This window comes from Ornithodoros turicata, unplaced genomic scaffold (genome assembly GCF_037126465.1).
Source record: "Ornithodoros turicata isolate Travis unplaced genomic scaffold, ASM3712646v1 Chromosome42, whole genome shotgun sequence".
NCBI classification, from domain to species: Eukaryota; Metazoa; Arthropoda; class Arachnida; order Ixodida; family Argasidae; genus Ornithodoros; species Ornithodoros turicata.
In genome coordinates this window covers 976,805-997,561 of record NW_026999372.1, presented here as the reverse complement: position 1 = coordinate 997,561, position 20,757 = coordinate 976,805, and the positions used below count along the sequence as shown (strand labels likewise).

At 46.2% G+C, this 20,757-nt stretch overlaps 1 protein-coding gene across 1 annotated transcript in view; it reads left to right on the top strand.

The window, feature by feature from the left end:
* The window catches only part of LOC135374083 (uncharacterized), a 165,648-nt gene that overhangs the window by 63,953 nt on the left and 80,938 nt on the right, over window positions 1-20,757 (top strand). Inside the window, exons 9-10 of the mRNA XM_064607080.1 lie at window positions 2,571-2,704; window positions 11,723-11,843. Of these exons, the coding sequence (XP_064463150.1) occupies window positions 2,571-2,704; window positions 11,723-11,843 (255 nt within the window). The remainder of the gene's footprint in view (window positions 1-2,570; window positions 2,705-11,722; window positions 11,844-20,757) is intronic.

Here is a 20,757-nt window from a genome sequence, read left to right as displayed (position 1 = left end):
CGCACATGGTGAAAATAGTGATGTAATGTCATAATGGGCGTCAATAGTCATACAGCATTGTATTACACTGTTTGAAGCAGCAGTACTCCCATAAAGTCGATTCTTGGCATATGCATGAAAATAGTTATGGAATATGGTAATTACCGTCGGTGGTTATAAAACACTATACGACAGTGTTTGAAGCAATATTGTTCCGATCAGATTAATTCGTGCGCATATCATGAAAATAATCATGGGATATCATAATGACTGTTGGTTGTGACAAAACACTGTGTGACGCTGTTTGACGCAGCTCTAGCCGGGTACAATTGATTCATGCCACATATCATGCAAATAGTCATAAAATGTCAATGACTGTCAGTCGTCACAAAACACTGTGGCACTAGTTGAAGCAGCACTAGCCCAGTAAAATTGACCCATGCCATGTATCATGAAAATAGTTATGAAATGTCATAATTGCCGTCGGTAGTCATGAAATGCTGAATGGCATTGTTTGAAACAGCGGTAGTCCCATAAAATTGATTCATGAAACACATAATCAAAATAGTCACGGAATCTCATAATGACGATCGGTAGTTACAGAACACTGCGTGGCACTGTTTGAAGCAGTGGTATTAAAAAAGTCATAAATTTGTTCTGCCATTTGTCGAGATTTGGGCGCACGTTAGAGAACCCTAAGGTTGGCAAAATCAGTCCACAGACCCTATCATTTCTGGCGTCGCTCATGATCACAGTTGTGTCGCGACGTAAAGCCCTGACTTAGAACAACAGTCATAAAAGCAATTCATGGAGCATATCATGAAAATAGCCGTGAAATGTCATGATGACAAAAAGCTGCCATAAAACACCGCATGGCACTGCAAAACCCATGGCTTGTTGGATCGGTAGCCATAAATCATGCTACATTCACGTAATCATGAAAGTCTCAGTCATGATAGTTTCCATGACGGAATACGTTTACATGTGTTCCGTGGGTTAAATTTGGTTGACCACTGGATTAAATTCGGTAAAGCTTGGATTAAATTGAGTGACCTATGGATTAACATGAGCGGGGAATCTTTCTTAATTTCCAAAATTTCTTATTCCCAATTCAAACAACTGTGGGATAAGAGCCTTATGCATCTGTGTGTGAAAGAGGCGTTTGAGGCGGAAGTGTCTGTATCGTCCCTAATTGTGCTCTAGCTGGGCCAATGCTCCATATTTCTAATAACTTCAGCTTTTGGCTTTTCACAAATTCAGCTTGACCGCTGAGCAACATCAAAGTGTTGGCAACATGTCCCTGAGCATGGGAGAAGTATACAAGTATACTCCAGCTCGCTTGCATTTTACTCCTATCTTCAACTTCAAAGTACCCCGATGTTCATTCTCATCTACTGATGAGGGTTGCTGCAGGGTGCAGTCACTCTGCTAGCTGCTGTTTCCTCATTGATTTCTCAGTTCGTATTCCTAATTCCTCGCACAATACCAGGAGATCGACTTTTAGAAGCGATTTCAGGTCCATAATGGCAGAGGTGAGCCTACCTGTTCCAAACTGTTATGCCTAAACGCACACGTGTCCATGTCAAACGTCCAAAACATTTGAGCTTAGCGTGCATTAAGAAAACCTGAACCATCTCGAAGAACGTGGACTCCACCCGAGTAAGCCTCGATGCTTTTCGTCTGGGAGCACCTGCTGGCTACATGTATCCCATCGATCCACGAGTTGTTGCACTACTGCCCCAGAAGAGTGGAAGGTCACCAGCGGCAAGCTAGAGAGCTAGAGAGCGAGCTTGTGATATAAATCCATACTGAAGCGATCAAATAGTTAGAAAGCAATCTTTTGTCCCCGTTTTTCCGTGTCCCTCGTCTCGGCGTTTCTTCTGTGTGGAAAGCTAGAGGAGACCTTCGGCTGTCTCGCTTCCAAGATGCAATCTAAACTAACATGACAATGCCCTTAGCTGCCTCGTGATAGCCTTGACTAGCAAATGCACCCGGTGGTATGAGAAGGGCAGATCGTTAAACGCTGCCATGAACGCGTCTGCGCCCTCGGTTGACGTGGCTCCGCCTATCGCCCGAGCTGAGTTTTTGACGCCGGCCACAGGAATTTCTGAGGGGTAGCTCAGTAATGCTATCCCACTAATAACATAGATAAAACCTGCCGTTACCAAACACCCTGTCGCAAGTGGGGCCGGAGTCAGCTGTTGAGAATGCTTCTTTAAATGAATGAATGCCTGACAGAAAAAAAACAAAAAACACGAGGGAATGGAAATCATGATTGTTATTGTGTACAGCCTCTACCGGAGTCACAATAAGTCGACACCAGAATCGACACCATTTTGGTGCCCTAAATATAGCATCCCTAAACTGAACATAGGTTCGAATCCTTGCGCCGCACGCATTTGCGTTTTCGTGAATTATCTGTATTCATGTGCGACATATCTTGCCGCACCGAACACAAAAGAGGTCTTCCACCACTCCTGCGCGGGCCGCTGTACACATCGACCCGTTCTAGTCGAAGCCTATGCGACACTCTATTATCCACGAAAAAGGTCCCTCTTATGTAACATATATTTGTATGCTATCTTTTGCAGCACGTTGGACTACAAGAAGAATTGTGTTCCAGACCAACTAAAAGCTAAAGGATGTGATGAACAATTTCTTCAGAATTATGTTGCAAAGATACAGCGTGAAATGACAACCCAATGTGCAGCATCGAACTCGATCTGTGAGTATAACCACAGGAAGAGCGCTGGCGCATAATGCATCCTACATGTCTTCTAGGAACAGTAGTTTTTGTGGTGTCGGTAGTAAAGGTCGCCATACCTCAGGAGGAGTGTGTTACACCATCTGCTGTCTTCCATTGTCGTTCTAAGGATTGTCTTAGATTGTTGAGATTACTCTTTGGGGGGACACACAAGCCTTATGAGCAGAACAAGACCGCGGTATTGTAACCTTACCAGCAGTGCAGGTAGTGTTCGAACAACCGGCACCAGAAGGCCAAACAGAAATTGTTTCCCTACTGGATCAGATAATCCTGCACAAACTGAATGCGTCAGTGTCAAACCCAATAAGGCATATGAGAGAAATCGCAGAAACTCAACGGCTCCACACAGCATCGTAGTGCACTTTGTATAATTCAAAAGTTTCTGCATTATTGTTGCATGTTGATTTATTTCCTGTTATTATATAATTGTTTGATATACAATATGGCATGATGCATATTCTATTAAAAAGCTGTGAGAGCAGCACCGATGTCATCTTAGCAGGCGGCTTAGGCGGACAGGTCAACACCCGTAGGACAGTGTGTGCAAGTACTGGACGAAAAATTTGCAAAAATTCAGCAATCAACGAAGTCGTTACAGATTTTCTGGGAAACGTTCATTACTGAAATCCATCGTCCATATGAAACCACCGATAAGCGAACGTACTTTGATATATACCTACGCAAACTTTCGCTAAGCATATAAACCGAAAACAGCACGATGCACCTATTGTGAGCCATATCGTAGTGGTGCGTGCCGTTTTTGTCGGCGACGATTGGTCAACTTTGAGTATGGTGGCCATGTGACGTCGAGACTGGGAGGTACCCGGGATCGAATGCCGGTTCGAGTTGAGCTGTCTGGGGTTTTTCCTGTGCACGCTGTCAGACATATGTCGGCAGAGTTCCCTTAGAGGTCGGGCCGGGAGACACATTGCTACAGAGTGTTCGTCGTGAAGTTGCCCACCTCCGTGAGCTTGTGCATTAAATGCAGAAAGCGGAAAACACGATGCTGGGAACAAAGAGGAGATATCTGAACCAGTGTTACGGATTTAAATCCGGGTATTTGATTTAAATCTAAATCCATCAAAGGGCTCGTGGATTTGATTTGGGATTCAATTTACGGGGAAAATATGGCGAGGATTTGGATTTGGATTGAATCACCCATTTTCACAGATGATTTGGATTGAATCACATTTTCGACAGATGATTTGGATTTCGATGGAATCACAATTTCAGCAGATGATTTGGATTTGGAATGAATCACGTTTTTTTTTTCGACGGAATTTGATGTGTATTTGGTCAAGCTCCTTAAGGGAAATGGGTGGATTCTGACTGCTGTGAAATTTCACGTTGCTGGGCAGGCAGATTTTTGTCTGTCGTATCTGAGGCAGTCTCTATAATTAGGTTTTTACAAGACATTTGGCTGAATTGTATTTCACAAGTAGTAGGGATGGACTCTCATAGTGCACAATGCTCAACTGTCCTGAACACGACTTAATTAGGAATTAGAGCTAATTGGGACCCCCACATTAATCAGCGCCCTCCAGGGAGGTACCACACTAAATGGGGAGCATCAAACTCGTGTCCAGACCAGCTGAGCGTTCTGCACTACGAGAGTCCATAAAAAATAAAAAAAGGTAGAAAATAGATATAAAGAAATAGAGCGGAGAGAAACAAGTTATTCGAAAACCGACGATGCCGCAGCCAAGAAACTGCTCCGGAACACCCGCCTGCCATGTTGGTGGTTGGCAGCCAGCAGTTGCAGAGATCAACGACAGGTGACCACTTAGTTGCAAGGCATCACACCAGATGGCATCACCATCGTAACTCTATGCGAGAAAGACACAACAAGACACTAGCGGCAGGTAAAAATGGCAACACTGCTGAACAAGCCTAGCCATGCGAGAGAAAAGGTCTAAGTGCTACTGCTAAACAGCACGGAGAAAACAGTACACATTGGGGAAAAGGCTTAATAGGAGCGATCGGTTAGGCGTAACCACAGCGTCCCAACAGTATGCAGCTAACACAAGGCAGGAAACGCTAAACGTGCGTCAACACGGAGAAAACGCTTGGTCACTGCTGAACAAGTCTAAACATGCGAGAAGTCTTAACACGAGTGCAGTCAAACATCGGCAAATCACTTGTTGGTCATCACTAAACACGGGGGAGGGGGCATGGCAAACATGCGAGAAAAGGAGCGGGGTAAAACAATGTGGCAAATCACTCACCTTTTCCCTCGCGGCGACTGCTCATCAGCCAGGCAAAAACTGAGCAGGCACGGTGACTGCGGAGCAACCGAGCACACGTGTGCTCTCCGCGCCAGCCAGCCAGAAACTCAGCGGGCGCGGGGACTGCGGAGCAACCGAGCACATGTCTGCTCTCAAGCAACTGACTGGGGCAACTGACTGGGACCGCGGCAGCTACGCATGCATTCGCGCGCGCGCTCCTAGCGCCCTCTGCGCCGCCCGCCGGCAGGTGGTTTCGGTTTCGCCCTTTGCTGCGCGCGCTCCTAGCGGCGATGGGTGCCTTCTCAGTTTCGGTTTCGCTCTCCTTTCTTTGCGCGCGTTTATCTGTATACAGGCAGCGCGCTCGCGTCATCATTCTGATCGATACGTGGAAAACACCATGTGTGGTTTGTTCTCCTGCATTTCTCGTCAGCGAGGAAAGACAAGAAACGAAGAACTTCACAAATTTATTCGCGGCATCGTAGAGGAAGCCTTTCAAGTCGACCACCTGGAATGGTTGCAAGCACGGAAATGTCAGGACAAGACGAAGACGCTCGACCGCATCTTGGAGGCGGACAGAGTGACTAAAAAGAAGTCCAACCTTAGCCTGGATAATCTGTATTGGGAACACAGTTCCGATCTAGAGGACGAAGACAACGTGTAAATAAAAGCGATGCATTTCTCTTCGAGTCTCAGTCTCTTATTTTTCTTCGTGCAACGTGTACGCACCCAACATGTCTTCCCCCGAGCCTTTTCGTTTCCGTCATCCTTTTCGCTGTATCTTAAGCGGCCCCTCCATGTGCGGCGAATCTACTTTCGTTGCTAACGTGCTGAGGAACCTGAACGACATGGTGGACAAGCCTCAGTCACAAATATTCTACGTGCAGAAATATGCTTCGCCGAGCACGCAGGACGAATTCGAGACTCCGTAAAATTTACCAAGGAGCTACCGCGAGAGTGGGACACGTTGCGCGCTACGCTGATCGCCGTCGACGATCACATGACCGACACCGGTTCCTTGAAGGACGTCACCGATCTTTTCATTCGGTGTTCTCACCACGCCAATGCGTCGATTTTCTTACTCAATAAAAACATCTTTTTCAACAGTAGCCATTTTAGAACTATATCCTACAACGCCAGTTACGTCGTCCTGTGGCGCACCGTGCGCAGCGTGCACCAGAAGGAACATTTCGGGTAACAGCTATTTGGCAGAAAAATATTGGAGTATTTTCTGGACGCATATAAACAAGCGATGTCGTCACGCCATGCTTATTTACTCGTGGATCTTTGCAACTATACGCACGAGGATCACAGGTTGCGTAGCAATATCTTTCCGGGGGAATGTCTATATATCTACGCCCCGAAATGAGTCTCCGCCCTCACCTCACTTTGAGTACTCTCCACTCTATCCCCTCCGCGCCGTCGCGACGTCTTGAGATGTTCTTCCTCGTCCGACATGAAACACCTCTCCGAAATTTGACTCAATGTATTGAACGGAAAGGTGGCTCTAGATCCATACACGTTCGCGCGTTTGAAGAAGCACAAACGCTTTTTATGACGGCTCGCCTACAACAAGATTCACAAGAATCCGCAACGTTTGAAGAGCTATCTGTCTCAGCAGCGAGAACAGGGCCTTCTTTCGTCGGTGGTTCCTCTCCTATTTTCCGCCGTGTTGAGCCTTTTCTTCAATGGCCAAGAGAATTGAAGTGACCACCTCCACCATCGGAAACATTCTTTCCTCGAAGGAGAGTGACGACGTCAAAGTGAAACTCATACTGCAAGCAGTGTATTGCATACTCAAGCAGTACGGATTTGACCCCTACGACAATAAAAACAAGGCGTCTGACGCTACAAATGACTTTGACTACTCGCTCTCTCTCCAGAGGTGGACGAAGAGGAAGCAGAAAGGGTCGTCTCGGAACTAAAGAAGGTTCTTTCCTGGGATCGCGAGGGTTGTGTCTCCGTGTCGGGCAAGCCCATCAGGCAGTCCTCCGTTTACGAACCCGTCAATTATTTGTTGCAACGTAAGACGAGAAAGAAACCTTCCTGGTTCCCCAAAGTGTCGAAACTATTGTGCCTGATTTCTCTGCCCAAATATCGCGAGCCTCAACAGCAGCAGCAAGCCTCCATTGCGTGGACGACTTACGGAGGGATATGAGAAACCAGCGGGTGGTTTGGGGGGTGTGGACCGCTGTAGAAAAGCGCATCACTTGAGCAAAAAGAAGCCTCTCGCCATTCTCAGAAAGCTGAATGCCTACACGCTTCATCGGTCAGAAGAAAGTTTAATCGGAGACGCATCATCACGCTCAAGATCAACGACGTGTGGCAAATGGACCTCGCCGACTTTTCAAAATACAAGTGATTCAATGGTGGCTACCACTACATTCTCGTGGTGATCGATTCCCTCTCCCGCTTTCTGCGCACCCTCCCGCTAAAGACGAAGCACCCCGCCGAAATGAAAAGGGCCATGATAAGACTTTTTCGGGAGGTAAAGCAACTGCACGCATCTTTTGCGACAGAGGAGAGGAATTCTACAACAAGACCGTCAAGGAGTACCTGTCACAAAAGAAGGTCCACATGTATTCCACCTTCTCTCCAATAATCAAAGCATCGCAGGCAGAACGTGTGATACGCACTTTACGCGACAGAATATTCCGCTATTTTAGAGTAACCGGAAAATACCACTTCGTTTCCGTGGTTCACAAGGACAGCACCTGGAAGATTACCAGGGTAAGGAAGTGGACGGATCTTTCTACCCGGAGGAGGTTCTCGTCATACCCCGAGACGCCAATCAGCCTTGGTCAGCAACGAAAGTGCTGCGAAAGAAGCAAGTGAACGACCAGAGCTTCTCCTTGGTTCGCTGGTTCGGTTATGACAAAGAACACGACAGTTGGGTTCCGAGCAGCGACGTGGTCAAGATTGGGAAATGACGTCAGATATCTACGTCCACCTGCTCTCAAATGCCAGCATGGATAAGTTTCTCTCGAATAAACTGAACACCTTTATGGTAGCTTTCGATAGTCCACTTCAGCTCTCGAATCGCTATAAAGTCGGTCTGATGGATCTCAGCATAAGCAACGATTTTTTAAATGTTTGGTACGAAAGGCAAGATGTGGAAATCAAGGTTTCTTTCTAGGAACTTTTCGTGTCACCTCGGATCTCGAGAGGGATTTGGGAAAAGCCCTTTCGGAATTTAACGTTTTGTGTACAAGAAATCGCGATACGACTTCGTCTTCCCCGTGGACGTGTAAGCCGTGGAATTGGACCCTCGGCTCGCACAGGCGCTTGACGCCTCGCTAGCGTCCCATGAAGCTGAACGTGCGGTGAAGCCTCCCGAATTGAGCGAACGCGAAGCCACCTCCATCTTATTGGAGCACGCCGCACCCGTCGCTTTCGGCGACGTCACTTTGAATTCAGAAACCACGTTCCTACGTAACACACTCAACAAGTATTTCCAGACGCACAAGCTGGTCGCCTCGCTAGAATTCGCGAATAACATCTACTCTGTGAAAACGCCGAAAGCGTTGCACGTACTGGAACCCTTTTTGAACCTGCTACGTCTCACACCCGTCGAGGGACACGGAGAAACGCTACGCGTCTCTCTCCCCGCAGCGCGCTACTTTTCTTTCACGACCAAGACGAAAATTCCTCGATGTTTGCAAGTACATATGCCCCTCCCCCCGGCTATTATGCGACGCCGCAAGCACTTCTGGGTGCGATTAACCAGCGCGTAGGCGAACGCGTGCGCTTCAGCTTCGACAGAACCGAACAGAAATGTAAAATTCGGCTTTGCGAGGGCACCTCCACCTTAGGATTTTCCGAGTACCTGGCCGTGCTTTTGGGCTTCGAATCGCGTACCGTGTTCACGGGGGAGGAAGAGGATGCCACGAGCTCCGTCGAGGTACTCCTGGAACCCCCGTTTCACAATATAATCGTCTACACGGATATCGTTGAACCCACGTACGTGGGGAGCGGGAAAAAAACTATATTAAAAATACTACCCTTTTATTACGAGAAAGACAAGCACGTCGTCACCTACATGTTAGATAACATCCAGTATTTTAACCTGTCTCAATTCGAAATTCCCTCAGTGACGATCGTTCTCGCGGACGAAACAGGAAGAGGTTTGCCGTTGCGATCCAAAGGCAGAACAAATTTAACGTTGCATTTCAAATATGTACTGTAATTCCCCCCAAAAATCTGTATTGAGAGAACAGTTCCTGAATCGCCCGAACGTTTTCCAAAAGGCTCTCATCACTATGCTGCGTTCGGGCTACAAGCTCTTCATGCATACGCATCACATAGTTTAGGGGGAGGAACTCGTCCTGAAACTGCTGCTTAAATGTGCTCAGAGAGAAATGGGGATATATGCGTATTGATTCAATATTGATTGATTCAAATATTGATTCAATACTGGACCAACATGGGCAGCGCAACCAGGCTCTATATTGGACCAATATTGGCTGCCTATCTTGGCAAGCCCATTTTGTGCCAATGTTGCCCATATTTCTGTGATAATGCCAACGGGGAGACCGTGTAATAATATAGCTTTATCCGGTTTAACATTCACAACTGATATTATTTCTATCTTCCCCCTTTTTTGATTTTTCATTTCTGCAAATCTCATTGATACACATTGCCATAGATTTAAAAAAAAAAATCAAAACAACTGCATCGCCCCAAAAACGAAGAACGGGTGCTACGCTCGTCTTGCTGAAGGACACGGGCAGTCCCACGGAATTGCCAGTGCCAAACATCCCTCAGAAGCCTTCATTGGGATCGCAACGGTCTATAAACCAAAAATTTCCAACCCGCTCCGAGAGTGCACAGGAGCGAAACACTTGCAATTGCAGAGCAATTCACATTGCTTGCATTACCTTTTGTTTTTTTTTTACTTGACCTGCCGCAATTCCGTTATCATTTGAGTAACCAGAGACATTGAAGCCCGTATGAAACGTCCGATCCTACTGTCGCGCATGCGCATTAGCTGTAGGACGCGTGATTTCGCTCAAACGGCCACGCTCGCTCTCAGTCAGTTCCACCTAGTTGCATTTGCATCGCGAATCAAGGTGGCGGCTGCTTCCAGTATGTGGAAGGTTGAGTTGTCGAGTGCATGTTACAATGGGATCGCTACGTGTGTTGATTGTTTCGGATTGCTGATTGTCGATTGTATCATCTGCGGGAAGTTGCTGGATGTAACGATGTACTGAATTGGGCATTCCACACACTTCAACGTCCAATCTTGCTGTGCTGCTTGGGCATTTGTGCAACACGAGTACGTGCCATTTTCTGTATTTCAATTAATATTCATATATCAGTCAATATGGGGTGCACACAGGCACTATGAGGCCCATATTGCCAGGATTTTCCTAATATTGGCTCAAACTGGGCAATATGGGACCAATATTGCCAAGATTTTCCCAATTTTGGCGAAACGGGCCCCATATTCCACCCGTATCGTCAATGACCAGCCAATATGGGCCCAATATTGTGTGCTGCTTTCGGCTGTGTCCTGTGTGCTTATTTGACGGGAACAAATAAGCACGGGGAATCCCCGGGGAAATGGTACGGCAGGTCGAAAACACCAGTGCTGGGCGCCAATTTTGTAGGCTCCGCGGCCCACAAACCCGTGGTGATTTCGAATACGACCCGCCGTAACCCCGAAGAAGCCGAACACAACAACTACAGAACGGCGAACAAGGTTTATTTTCTTGCATGAGACATAAACTTCCGCCACCAACTGCTCGTGCAGGTATCCGCTGAAACAGGCACACGTTTGGAATATTTCAAGAGAAAAAAACTGATTTTACGCGCCCGTTTCTCGAAAAGCCCCCTTTTTATCTGAGTCATGTTTGGCCAGGACACTTGAGTCTGAAAGCAGGAAAAGTTTTACATTGAGAAAAACTAAACGGAAGTCCAACATAACGTAACAACCTAACCATAGAAGGTTAATTTACCAGTATAGATGCACAGAGCTTCGTTTTCTTCGTCTGAACAAACTACAAGAGCTGGTTGTGCTGGAAGCACGGTCATGGTTAATATTTGCATGGTTAATATTTGGTAAACGTGCTCGAAAGCCATGCAATACCCACCTGTTGCGTACCGGCACTTTCATGACTGATCGCCGGATGCCAAATGTGCACGGATGCCCCGAGTGAGTTCGGTGAGAGTTACACGATGTCAACTGCGCGTTCATACTGCCCAGCAGTCTAGACATTGGCCTTTGACAACGCCACGCCGTAGCAATCTGTCAGTCATGGACGATCCTCCCGAAAACCATCGCGAAAACCAGAGAGCGGCGTCCGCCTGACTCTAGCCACAATCAAGCCGCCGACGGTTGCACGCAAAGTGATGCAATCTGCAGCACTGGCACGCTTTCGAATTTGGCAACATTGCCAAGCACCACGCTTCTATCCGGCACATACTTTCGCGAGGCACTCAACAAACAAAACAAATAAAAGCATCCACTTTTGTTTGTCAACGCATGCATGGAACTTGTTTTATTTGTCTCGTTACTCCGTTATTTTTGTTTACTGTTGTTGCTAACGTTTCGGTGGCACTGCGGATAAGGCTGGCAGGCAATTAAACAGAGCAGCAAAAAATATCCGCGCTTTTATCCGTCGCCGGTTTTTACCGCTGATATATCTATGTGGGACAAGTCAAGCTACTAACAGGGGATATTCCCTAGGCAAGTTATAAAAGGGGGACTGTGAATTGCTTTATGAGTACCCAAATATGTCGTCTTATTCGTTTTCAGGCTTGCAGTGCAATCAAAAAACTATATCCGATGCCGAAGATGTGTGCTTAAGGAAGTACGAACAGGAACATGGCATTATTTCTAGAGGCCTGATGTCCGGCAATGACAAACGACTGTGCTGGTAAGCTCTTTGCCGAGTGCATGCGGCGGTTTCACAGCGGCATCGTGATAAATAAGAAAATGCGTAAACAATGTTGCGGAAGGCTTCGCGGAAGGCAGGGCAGAGGCTTTGTTGTTTTAGGTTCTGACGTTCTCAGCCAAGTTAACATCTTTATCCAGCGTCAGCCCCTTTTCCAGTACCAATCTAGCACGAACGCATTGGTCTCGCAGACTCACAATGAATGCTGTGAGCAAGGAGCAAGCACGAACATCCGTTTCAGTTTCACATGCACAGTGAGCGATGATGGCCGAAAGGCGTTGCACCTTGCTTTGTCGTGAAAAGCTTGAGGCGTTCAAACTGTTTTTGGGAGTATCATGACCAGCAAGTCTGCTGGTCAGCCCTGAAATATGCCGCGGTCAAAACTTCGTGAGGCAGAACAAGGTTGCGCAAATGTTTGGAAACCTCTTGAGTCGGAGACGTTATTAGCAGGCTGCATTTGTCCGCGTCTTCGGTGAACCTAGCCACGGGAACAGCTCCTTCAAACCATACTGGGTACATATTCCACTTTTCGTTCGAGGGATCGAACACTCCTGAGCTGCAAAACCTCCGAGTGCTATCTTCTACAGCCACTCTTTGCTGGGTTACTGCAGGTGGAGTCGCCATTCTGGTCGCCAGTTGAGGTGACCCAAGACGTGCCAGTAGCAAGAATGATAAAGTATTTAATGAAACATAGCAGCCAGATAGAGATGAACGCAAGCAGCCGCTTCGGAGGAAAATGAAAAGCCAAAAGAGAACTACGTGCAAGCACGCAGCTCTCCTTCATACGAGGAAAACAGAATGCATTGCGTTCTCTCCAATGGGCAGTGAAGGAACACCTGCAGGAAGGGTGCCAGGGGAACACCCTAAGGAAAGGCAGTCCAGGGAACAGCTTTAGCAAGGGAGCAAAAAGTCATATGTGTGACGGTCGTGAACACCCCCAAGGGAGTTTCCCATACTCCTTTTTCTTTCTTCCCACGGGGTATAGCACTCGTAGCGCTGAGGACCTAATTGCCATGACATGTTCGCGGAAATGGAGTTTGGCGTCGAAAGTTACACACAGATCACAAATAATGTCAACACGGCATATCTCATCAATGCATGAAATAAGTGGCAATAAGTTGCAAAAAATAGTGGCATTCTTTTTAGGAGCGAACTAAGCTACCTTAGTTTTAGCGCTGTTGGTTTTAAGATGATTGTGAGAGAACCAATAAATGATATTCGACACGTCCTCCTGTGGCAATGCACAATTAGAGCTTGCGCACACAGTGGTAGGGAAAAGGAAACAGGGAGCCAATGACGGGGAGAGGGTCTTTTTTTTTGGCGCGATTTTCCCAGGACTACCGTGTTTCTCTGGTTAATTTCGTTGCTTACATAACCGCAGTCAACTCCTTCCTCGGGTTCCTGGGAAGAGAGTTGTCGTGAAGGGTGGTGGTGGGACGACGCGAGTCTGGTCCGCGGAGAGAGAGCCAGGCCAGTCCAGGTCGTAGCGGAGCAAGTTTATTTACATCTATATACAGCAAGACGACTTCCGACAAGAAAGTCCGGAAAAGATCAGATGACGAGACCCCTACACATGGGCGACGGGCCTTTTTGTTCAAAATCAGGGTGCCGCCCACAAATTGCACAAACAAAATCAAACACGTAAATTTCTCACTTCTCAGCCCCAGGACTGGTCCGTTACTGAAGGTCTCTGAAATGCTTCAATCCTGAAGCGAGCAAATTACAAAGGATTCTTCCCAAAATTAGATAATTGTCACAAATAAACAGTCCAAAACCCATTAAGCTCAAGCTCAAAACGAAATCTATACAAACACATAAAAGGGCTAGCAGGATACGAGTTCCCTACATATGGCATGTTTCTCGAGTCCCCGAGGGGAGACGCATGTCGCAAAGTCCATTCATACACGGACGTCTGGAGATAATCCGCATCTATTCACGGAGCAGTGTATCAATGAAAGTGACTTTAAACAAAACCCACTGGAAAGAAATAGGCAACCGAGTAAACCAGGTTCTGGCAAACAAAATAAAAAAATACAAACAGCAGAGGGGTGTTCTCGATGATCATAGAAACTTAACAACCGCTTTTTTGGAACACAGAACAAGCATCGGAATCAAGGCTGATTTTCGAGTTGGGACGATGCCAAATAAGAACATGCAGGTCCATGCGTACACATTCGAGAGTATGTGCGTGCGTGTTTTCCAGACCCATACATTTCTAAAGAAGGTACTTTCTCGCGCCAAGTGTCAACTGATCGCGAATAATTCCCCTTTCCAAGGCATGCTCCTCAATCACGTATAACAGTTTGCCTATTTTGTGTTGTTATTATCGGGGAGAGAGCTCAGTCTTGCTAAATAATTGCCTTGGCGGTACGAAGTACGTCCACCAAACAACAATTTTTTGATAGGAGAATAGTTCACGGTTTTAATGGTACCAGCCTTCGAACAGTAGGGTACCTACCCCACTGAACACAAAAAATTTGTTCTACTGAAACCACACCAGTAGGCCCGGCAACCTGGCAGCACCCGAGGTAACCTAACATCATACGTTGACCAGAATAAGTATTACAATTGAACGACTATTTTTGTGTGTGTGACGTACGGTCACTTGTGAATTACAATGCTTACGCTTTTCTTCTATCGTTTTGAGTGTTTCACCGTTGTCCCCAGTGTCCTGCGGAAGTGCTGTGCATGTATATTTTTTTCATCCACTAGTTTTCGGCCCGTGGGACAGGACCGTATCCTATTTACGAACATATTTTTCGTTACGTATAACAATAGGTTATCTACTGTAACTTTTCCGCATTTCATAGGAAGCTGCAGTATTATTCCCGTGAATACACTGTTCTTGGGCAAGACACATGGGTTAAGCATAACCGCCCGATTCCTCCCCCTGCTTTCTCCATTTTTACAGAGGTCTTGCAAAAACCAGTGGAGCATTATTTAGTTTGGATAGCCTCAAACGTGATGGCATTTTCTGTGGTAACCTACCGTTTTTGAAGGTAAACGAGTCGGCACAGCGAAACCGATACTCTCCGCGTCCCCGTCAGAATCAGGCATAAGCCATTGTTCGAGTCATGTCGCAGGCATTTGATGACACTTAGCCGAGCCTACAGAGTGGTCATTTAGATGTGACTTTAGATTTAGATGTAACTGAAAGGTTACCGAGCTACAAGGTTTTTACGTTTCACACCAGAAGTATATTTTATTGATGAAGGACGGACTCCGTCCGAAAGCTTGTATTTTAGTAAATACATTATTTATGTTTCAATATCTTTAAATACTTATCTTATTCTATCAAAATACTTCACTTTTCGAAAACGCCGCCTCTGTATTGTGACACTCTCCTCTGTGACACTCACGAAAATGTTGCCATGCTGCCTTATTTTATGAATATAAATCTTTGAAGGTACCACTACCTTATTTATTTCTGAAACCTTCCAGAAAGTGTTTACCTGGCAACAATAGGACTTCGCACAGCAGATGTCACATTAACATATGTTGCCTCCGCCCATTATCCTTAGTGTTTGTTCAAGCACTCACTGGTCGCTGATCTTCCATTTTTGTGCTTAATGTTTACGACTTCACCACTGATCACACAATTGGCGAACACTACGTATATGAGAGTCGAAGATCATGTCATGGTCACCATGGACGTGCTTGCTACATACAATGAATGGCCGGATTATTATTGCCACAGAATTAAGAAAAAAATACATGATGATGGCAGATTTACGCCTTCTTCCATTGTTTCTAAAATGCGAATGTAAAAGTTAAAACTTTGTACCCCGACAGTGGCGCGCAGGTCGGCAGAACCGGCGGCGCGCCGTTTGAAGCAACCGGACGGTGGCGGCGAGCACAAGTTTACCGGGGCGGCTCGGCGCACACCAGGGGGGAGGGGGGGGGGGGGTCGGACTCGCTCAAAAAAGCGTGACCACACGGGAGCAGCTGCCATCCGTTGGTCATGGAAGGCGTTCCTTCCGTTGGCTCCTTCATTCCGCTAAACTTGACGTGCTCGTTTTCCTAAATTCATCACTTGCTATCTAAATTCGGCGTACTGTGTGCGTATCTCATATGTATTCGTTAAACAAATAAGCATTGAATATTTTCCCACTACAACACTTGCTTGTGTGCTGCCGTTCGTTCGTCACTTTATTATCACGGTTTACTGTGTGCCATGCTGTGTGTATTCATCTTTGGAATTCTGTTGCCTTCGGAAATACATGCCTACATTCGTTACGATGGTTAACGATTTATTGATCTCGCTCGCAAAGCATACAAACGCCACTTCAATACGTCATAGGCGGTAAACGTCTTCATCCGTGTCGGTGGAAAGCAAAGGGTTGGCGGTGTCGCAGGTAATCTCATAGATAATATATGATTCACGTTTGATATGGCGACGCTCACCTTGTGATTCCGATAGCACTACTCAATTCTGCATGTATCCCGAAGCTTCGTGCGTACTCAACGCAAATACACGGCTAGCCTCGCTTCCAACCGTGGACGCCGTTGCCTCCGTCGGCGCGTTCCCCCGTGTTTCGTCCGACGTGACTGCACAGGGTTGGCAACAAACGGAGCAGCTCCGCTGTAGTTAGGGGGCTGAAATTCGTCCACTAACACTGCCCATGACCAACGGATGGCTGCGCCCGGGCGGTCACGCTCGGGGATAGGAGAATCCCATTGACGGCGCGCCAAGTACGTTCTCTAGAGTCTTCCTATATTAACTCTATGGCGCACACCTATAACTGTCATACAGTGATTTAATGCGTTAGCGTTAGGAGCGTCAAAATGGAAAAAGCTGTATGTATGTGTGTCTGTGTATGTCCGTATAGACCAGAATTTTAGCTACGAACCAGCGCGAACGAGACACTCCCCGTACTCTCGCCACAGCGCGCCACCTGCGAGCACGTTCGGCGCGGGGACTGCGTGTGAAGCTGTCGGAATGCAAGTTCACAGTAGGCGCGGTGAAGGTTTGTGGCATTTTCGTACGTCCTGGATTATTCTAAATCAACAACATATGTTTATCTGGATCACACTGCTCCGTGGTTGATTATACGAAGAATAAACGCAAGCAAAATGTCCAGTTGGACGGGATTTGTAATACGAATGAAGTCGAAAGGGCTATTGCATTGCGTGTACACCAGCTGCACGGAGTTCTCAGTGCTTGAAAGGCGTCGGGAATTCGTAACCGCTGTCATGTTGATGCACGTTGTTTTACGTATTCACCGAATAGGAAATTCTGGTGTAGTAGTTATATAATAACGAGTTCATTTTGCCCGCGCGTCCGGCAAACCGTTATTTTAAGTCCGAAGATTGTTTCATTACACATTTCAATGCCAAATGTGTACACAGCAGCCAATGCTTTCACCAAATAAGCTTACCGTAGTAGTTGTCGTTGTTCAAAATTCAAGCAAATTTAAACTGAGGATTCACAGCGAACTGCCTGGTGTTCATCGCGAACTACGAAATTCCTAGTGTGTGCACAGCATAAAAAAATTGAGTAAGCAATTCGGAAAATCAAATTATGAAAATCTTGTTCATGCAACGTAACAGAGTTAGCATTTTACATTCCATATTGCGGATTAGTGATAACAAACTTTTTTCCTTTGCCGCTGAGCGCTTTGGTCGTGTAACTTTACCCTTTTATGCCGGTCGGTTGACGGACTGTTTTCCAGCGAAGAGCGACATAAAAATCGAAGTATGGGGCATTATGAGTTAACGACCTGTTCTACCATGAACTATTAACAACAATCAGAAATAATGATCCTGTTGATATTACTGTTAGAGTGTGGGGTCCTTGCTTCACACGTGTATTTATTTAATTATGTAAAGCAGTCATTCCCAGTCAACACAACATTGCAAATTCAACGCTGAAAACAGGTTGAAAATCAGCTATGTGAATGCAGGGTCAACGTTTACAATCAACGTTGATTCAGCCTGGCTGATGTCACAGGAAGAAACGGGTTAAATTAACAGCGACCAGAACGCATATTCCACGTAACTGAAACGTAGTTTACGCGTGAATTCAACGTATACCAATGTTGAAAAAGTGGAATAATCAACAGCAAACTGACAACGTATAATTAACGTGCGATGAAAATGCAAATTACACGTAACTACATTTTTAATTATTATTGAATACATGTTATTTCTCGATGCTTTTATTTCACAAATAGGCATATTGTCCTGATAATAGTCATAAATAATAACACAAGAATATGCTTGCCGTAAGGTTTTATTCTCCTTCCATTTGATTAGCACTACTACATTTTTCCATACTCTCTCTTGTGAACAATAAAGGCAGTTAACTGACCGTTCTAATTGTTGAAATGCACTAGAACCTCGCGGGAAGCAACGTCATTTCGGCATTTAGGATGTCTTCTTTCTTTGCGACTACGCCTGCATAAAAGTGAACACAAACAAAGCAAAAGATCAATTCGAACAGCTAAGAGAAAACTTACGTTACATCTGTGTACAGGCTCGCCCTTTCCTCAACATCTGCCTGTCTTTCACGCATCGCTCTCTGTCCTGAAATACAAGTGACGATAATTATCGCACGAATTTGAAAGGGCCAACAACGCTGAAAAACAATTCGGGAGCCCACCATGTAATAGTGGCCCTATTTGCACACTCTACAAATGTAAACAAAATTATGAACTCAAAACCGACGTGCACATACCTGCGCTTTCTACGAATCACTCATAAACCGCACACACTGGACTTGCTAGCAGCGGCGATAATCTCTGAGTCAGCTTCCTGGTAGTAGAGAGCCCGTCGTAACCGTCATAACCGATTCGTATATCCCAGCAGTGTGAGTGAAACCTGTGCTTACCGATATCACAGTCACCAGCACAACCCGGTTCGAAACCAAAACAAGCTACGAAACAAAGAAGGAGCCGCAAAAGCGAAATAAACTTGAAACGCAAGCATCAGTTCATGGCGGTTACGATCTGAGGAGAATGGCGTCTGGTGCGGCTTCCCCGATTCTCGCTTTGAAAGGAACTGACTTGAATTGGATCCTGGATGGGATTGGATTGGGATTGAAATCATGAAGTAAAACTTGTGCAGAAACAACGTTGTTCGTTCTACGTTTCCGGTTACGTTAAATTCCAGCGTAACTATCAACGTTGTCATAACGTGCTCCATTCCACTGCTGGTATATGAGTGTTGAATCAGCGTTGAATTCCTGCATTGCAATTCGCATGTCGAGATTTTACGTAAAATCTGCGTGAAATTCATGTTCTCAATTCACGTTTCACATTGTTCAACGATATTCAACGTAGATTTTACATTCTGTTAACCATGTGTGTTGACTGAGTTTTTTTGTTCACTGCAACACCAGCAAGCATTCGTACGAGACAAATGTTCGTAAGTGTTCGTATGTGACAGGAATATTCTGGTAGTCAAGAACGGCGATACTTAATTGGAAGTGAGAACGGTGAATGAGAAACACATAGCTTGACAGGTGAAGGAATATGTGAAGACAAAATCATGTCATGACATCAACAGTTCATTGAATACTACCCGCAATGTTAAAACATACATATAGGGAACATAACTATGTTCGATATGTGGTTCAACAAAAAGGAAATGCATGTAGCGCCTGCGCTATCGCAGAAGTTTACTAGATGCCACGGACTTTGCTGACTTCAGTTTTTGCTCTGTTTCATTTCTAAGTCTTATGAAACCAAATTCATATGCATAAATATATACACTTAGATAACCGTCGTTGTGAAGTGGAACAGCCTTTCGCCCTTAGGCTTTTTCAGAGCCGTTGAAAAAGAAATCGAACCATCACGGACCTCCCGCCGTAATCTGGACGGGAGGTCCAACGTCTCTATGACACTTACCACAGGTCAACAGGTCCCCGTCAGCCCTGCCAAACGCCAACGGGTAGGGAGCCCTTCTTCTGGTGATCCCAACATTCCACAGATCGTGAATGTTCCCGATAACACCATGGACACTTCGGCACCGCCAGCTCCTCAGCAGACAGATGCGATGAACGATAGCAACCTTGCCACATCACTTCATGACCCGTTCACCACTGTCACCTACAAGAAGAACCGAGCCGGCGGTATTCCCATACTGTTTCGACCAGCAACTACTGACTACTCCTTCTGGAAGGTGAATCCTAATGCGGTCGCTAGTGAGATACGCCTGCTAACCCAACAACAGGTTATGCACCACCGTTTCCACCGAGATGGTTCTCTCTTCGTCTCCGTACGGTCCGAAGCAGCCGCCCGCAACCTTTTGTCTGCTAAGTGCTTAGCTGGCATTCCGGTGATACCATCCATACCCCAATCGTACGCCAGAAATATGGGCAAGATATATGATGTTCCAAGAGAGTATTCGAACGACGACCTCGTGCTCTATCTTAAAGACGCAGGGGTTTTATGAGCACGGCGACAGGTTCGGCATTCCCTAGCAGAAGATGGCAGTGATGTGTTCACCCCGTTACGGAGCGTTATCCTGACTTTTGAACCTACAATCCGTCTTCCTCCCCGAATTGCCCTTGGGTTTCAGACCTTCACAGTCCAAGAGTATATAGAAGGCCCCATACAGTGTTATAACTGCCAACGATTTGGCCATATTGCACGAAATTGCCGAGGTTCTACACGGTGTGGCATCTGCGCCGGACCTCACCGGAGATCAGACTGCAACAATAAAAGAGAGCCAAAGTGTGCTAACTGCAAATCCAGCCATCCCGCATCATTTTCTTTATGTCCTGTCAAGACCGCCGCCACCAAGAGGCACCAAGACCGAACCCTACGACTTCCGTCTGATGCTCCTAGGGATGCTAGTGCCACACTCCCGTCTCGTACAAATGCACAAGAATTTCCTGCACTACCCCCTCGATCTGCACCAGGTAAACGAGGGTCGCTGAACACAGTCGCGGCTA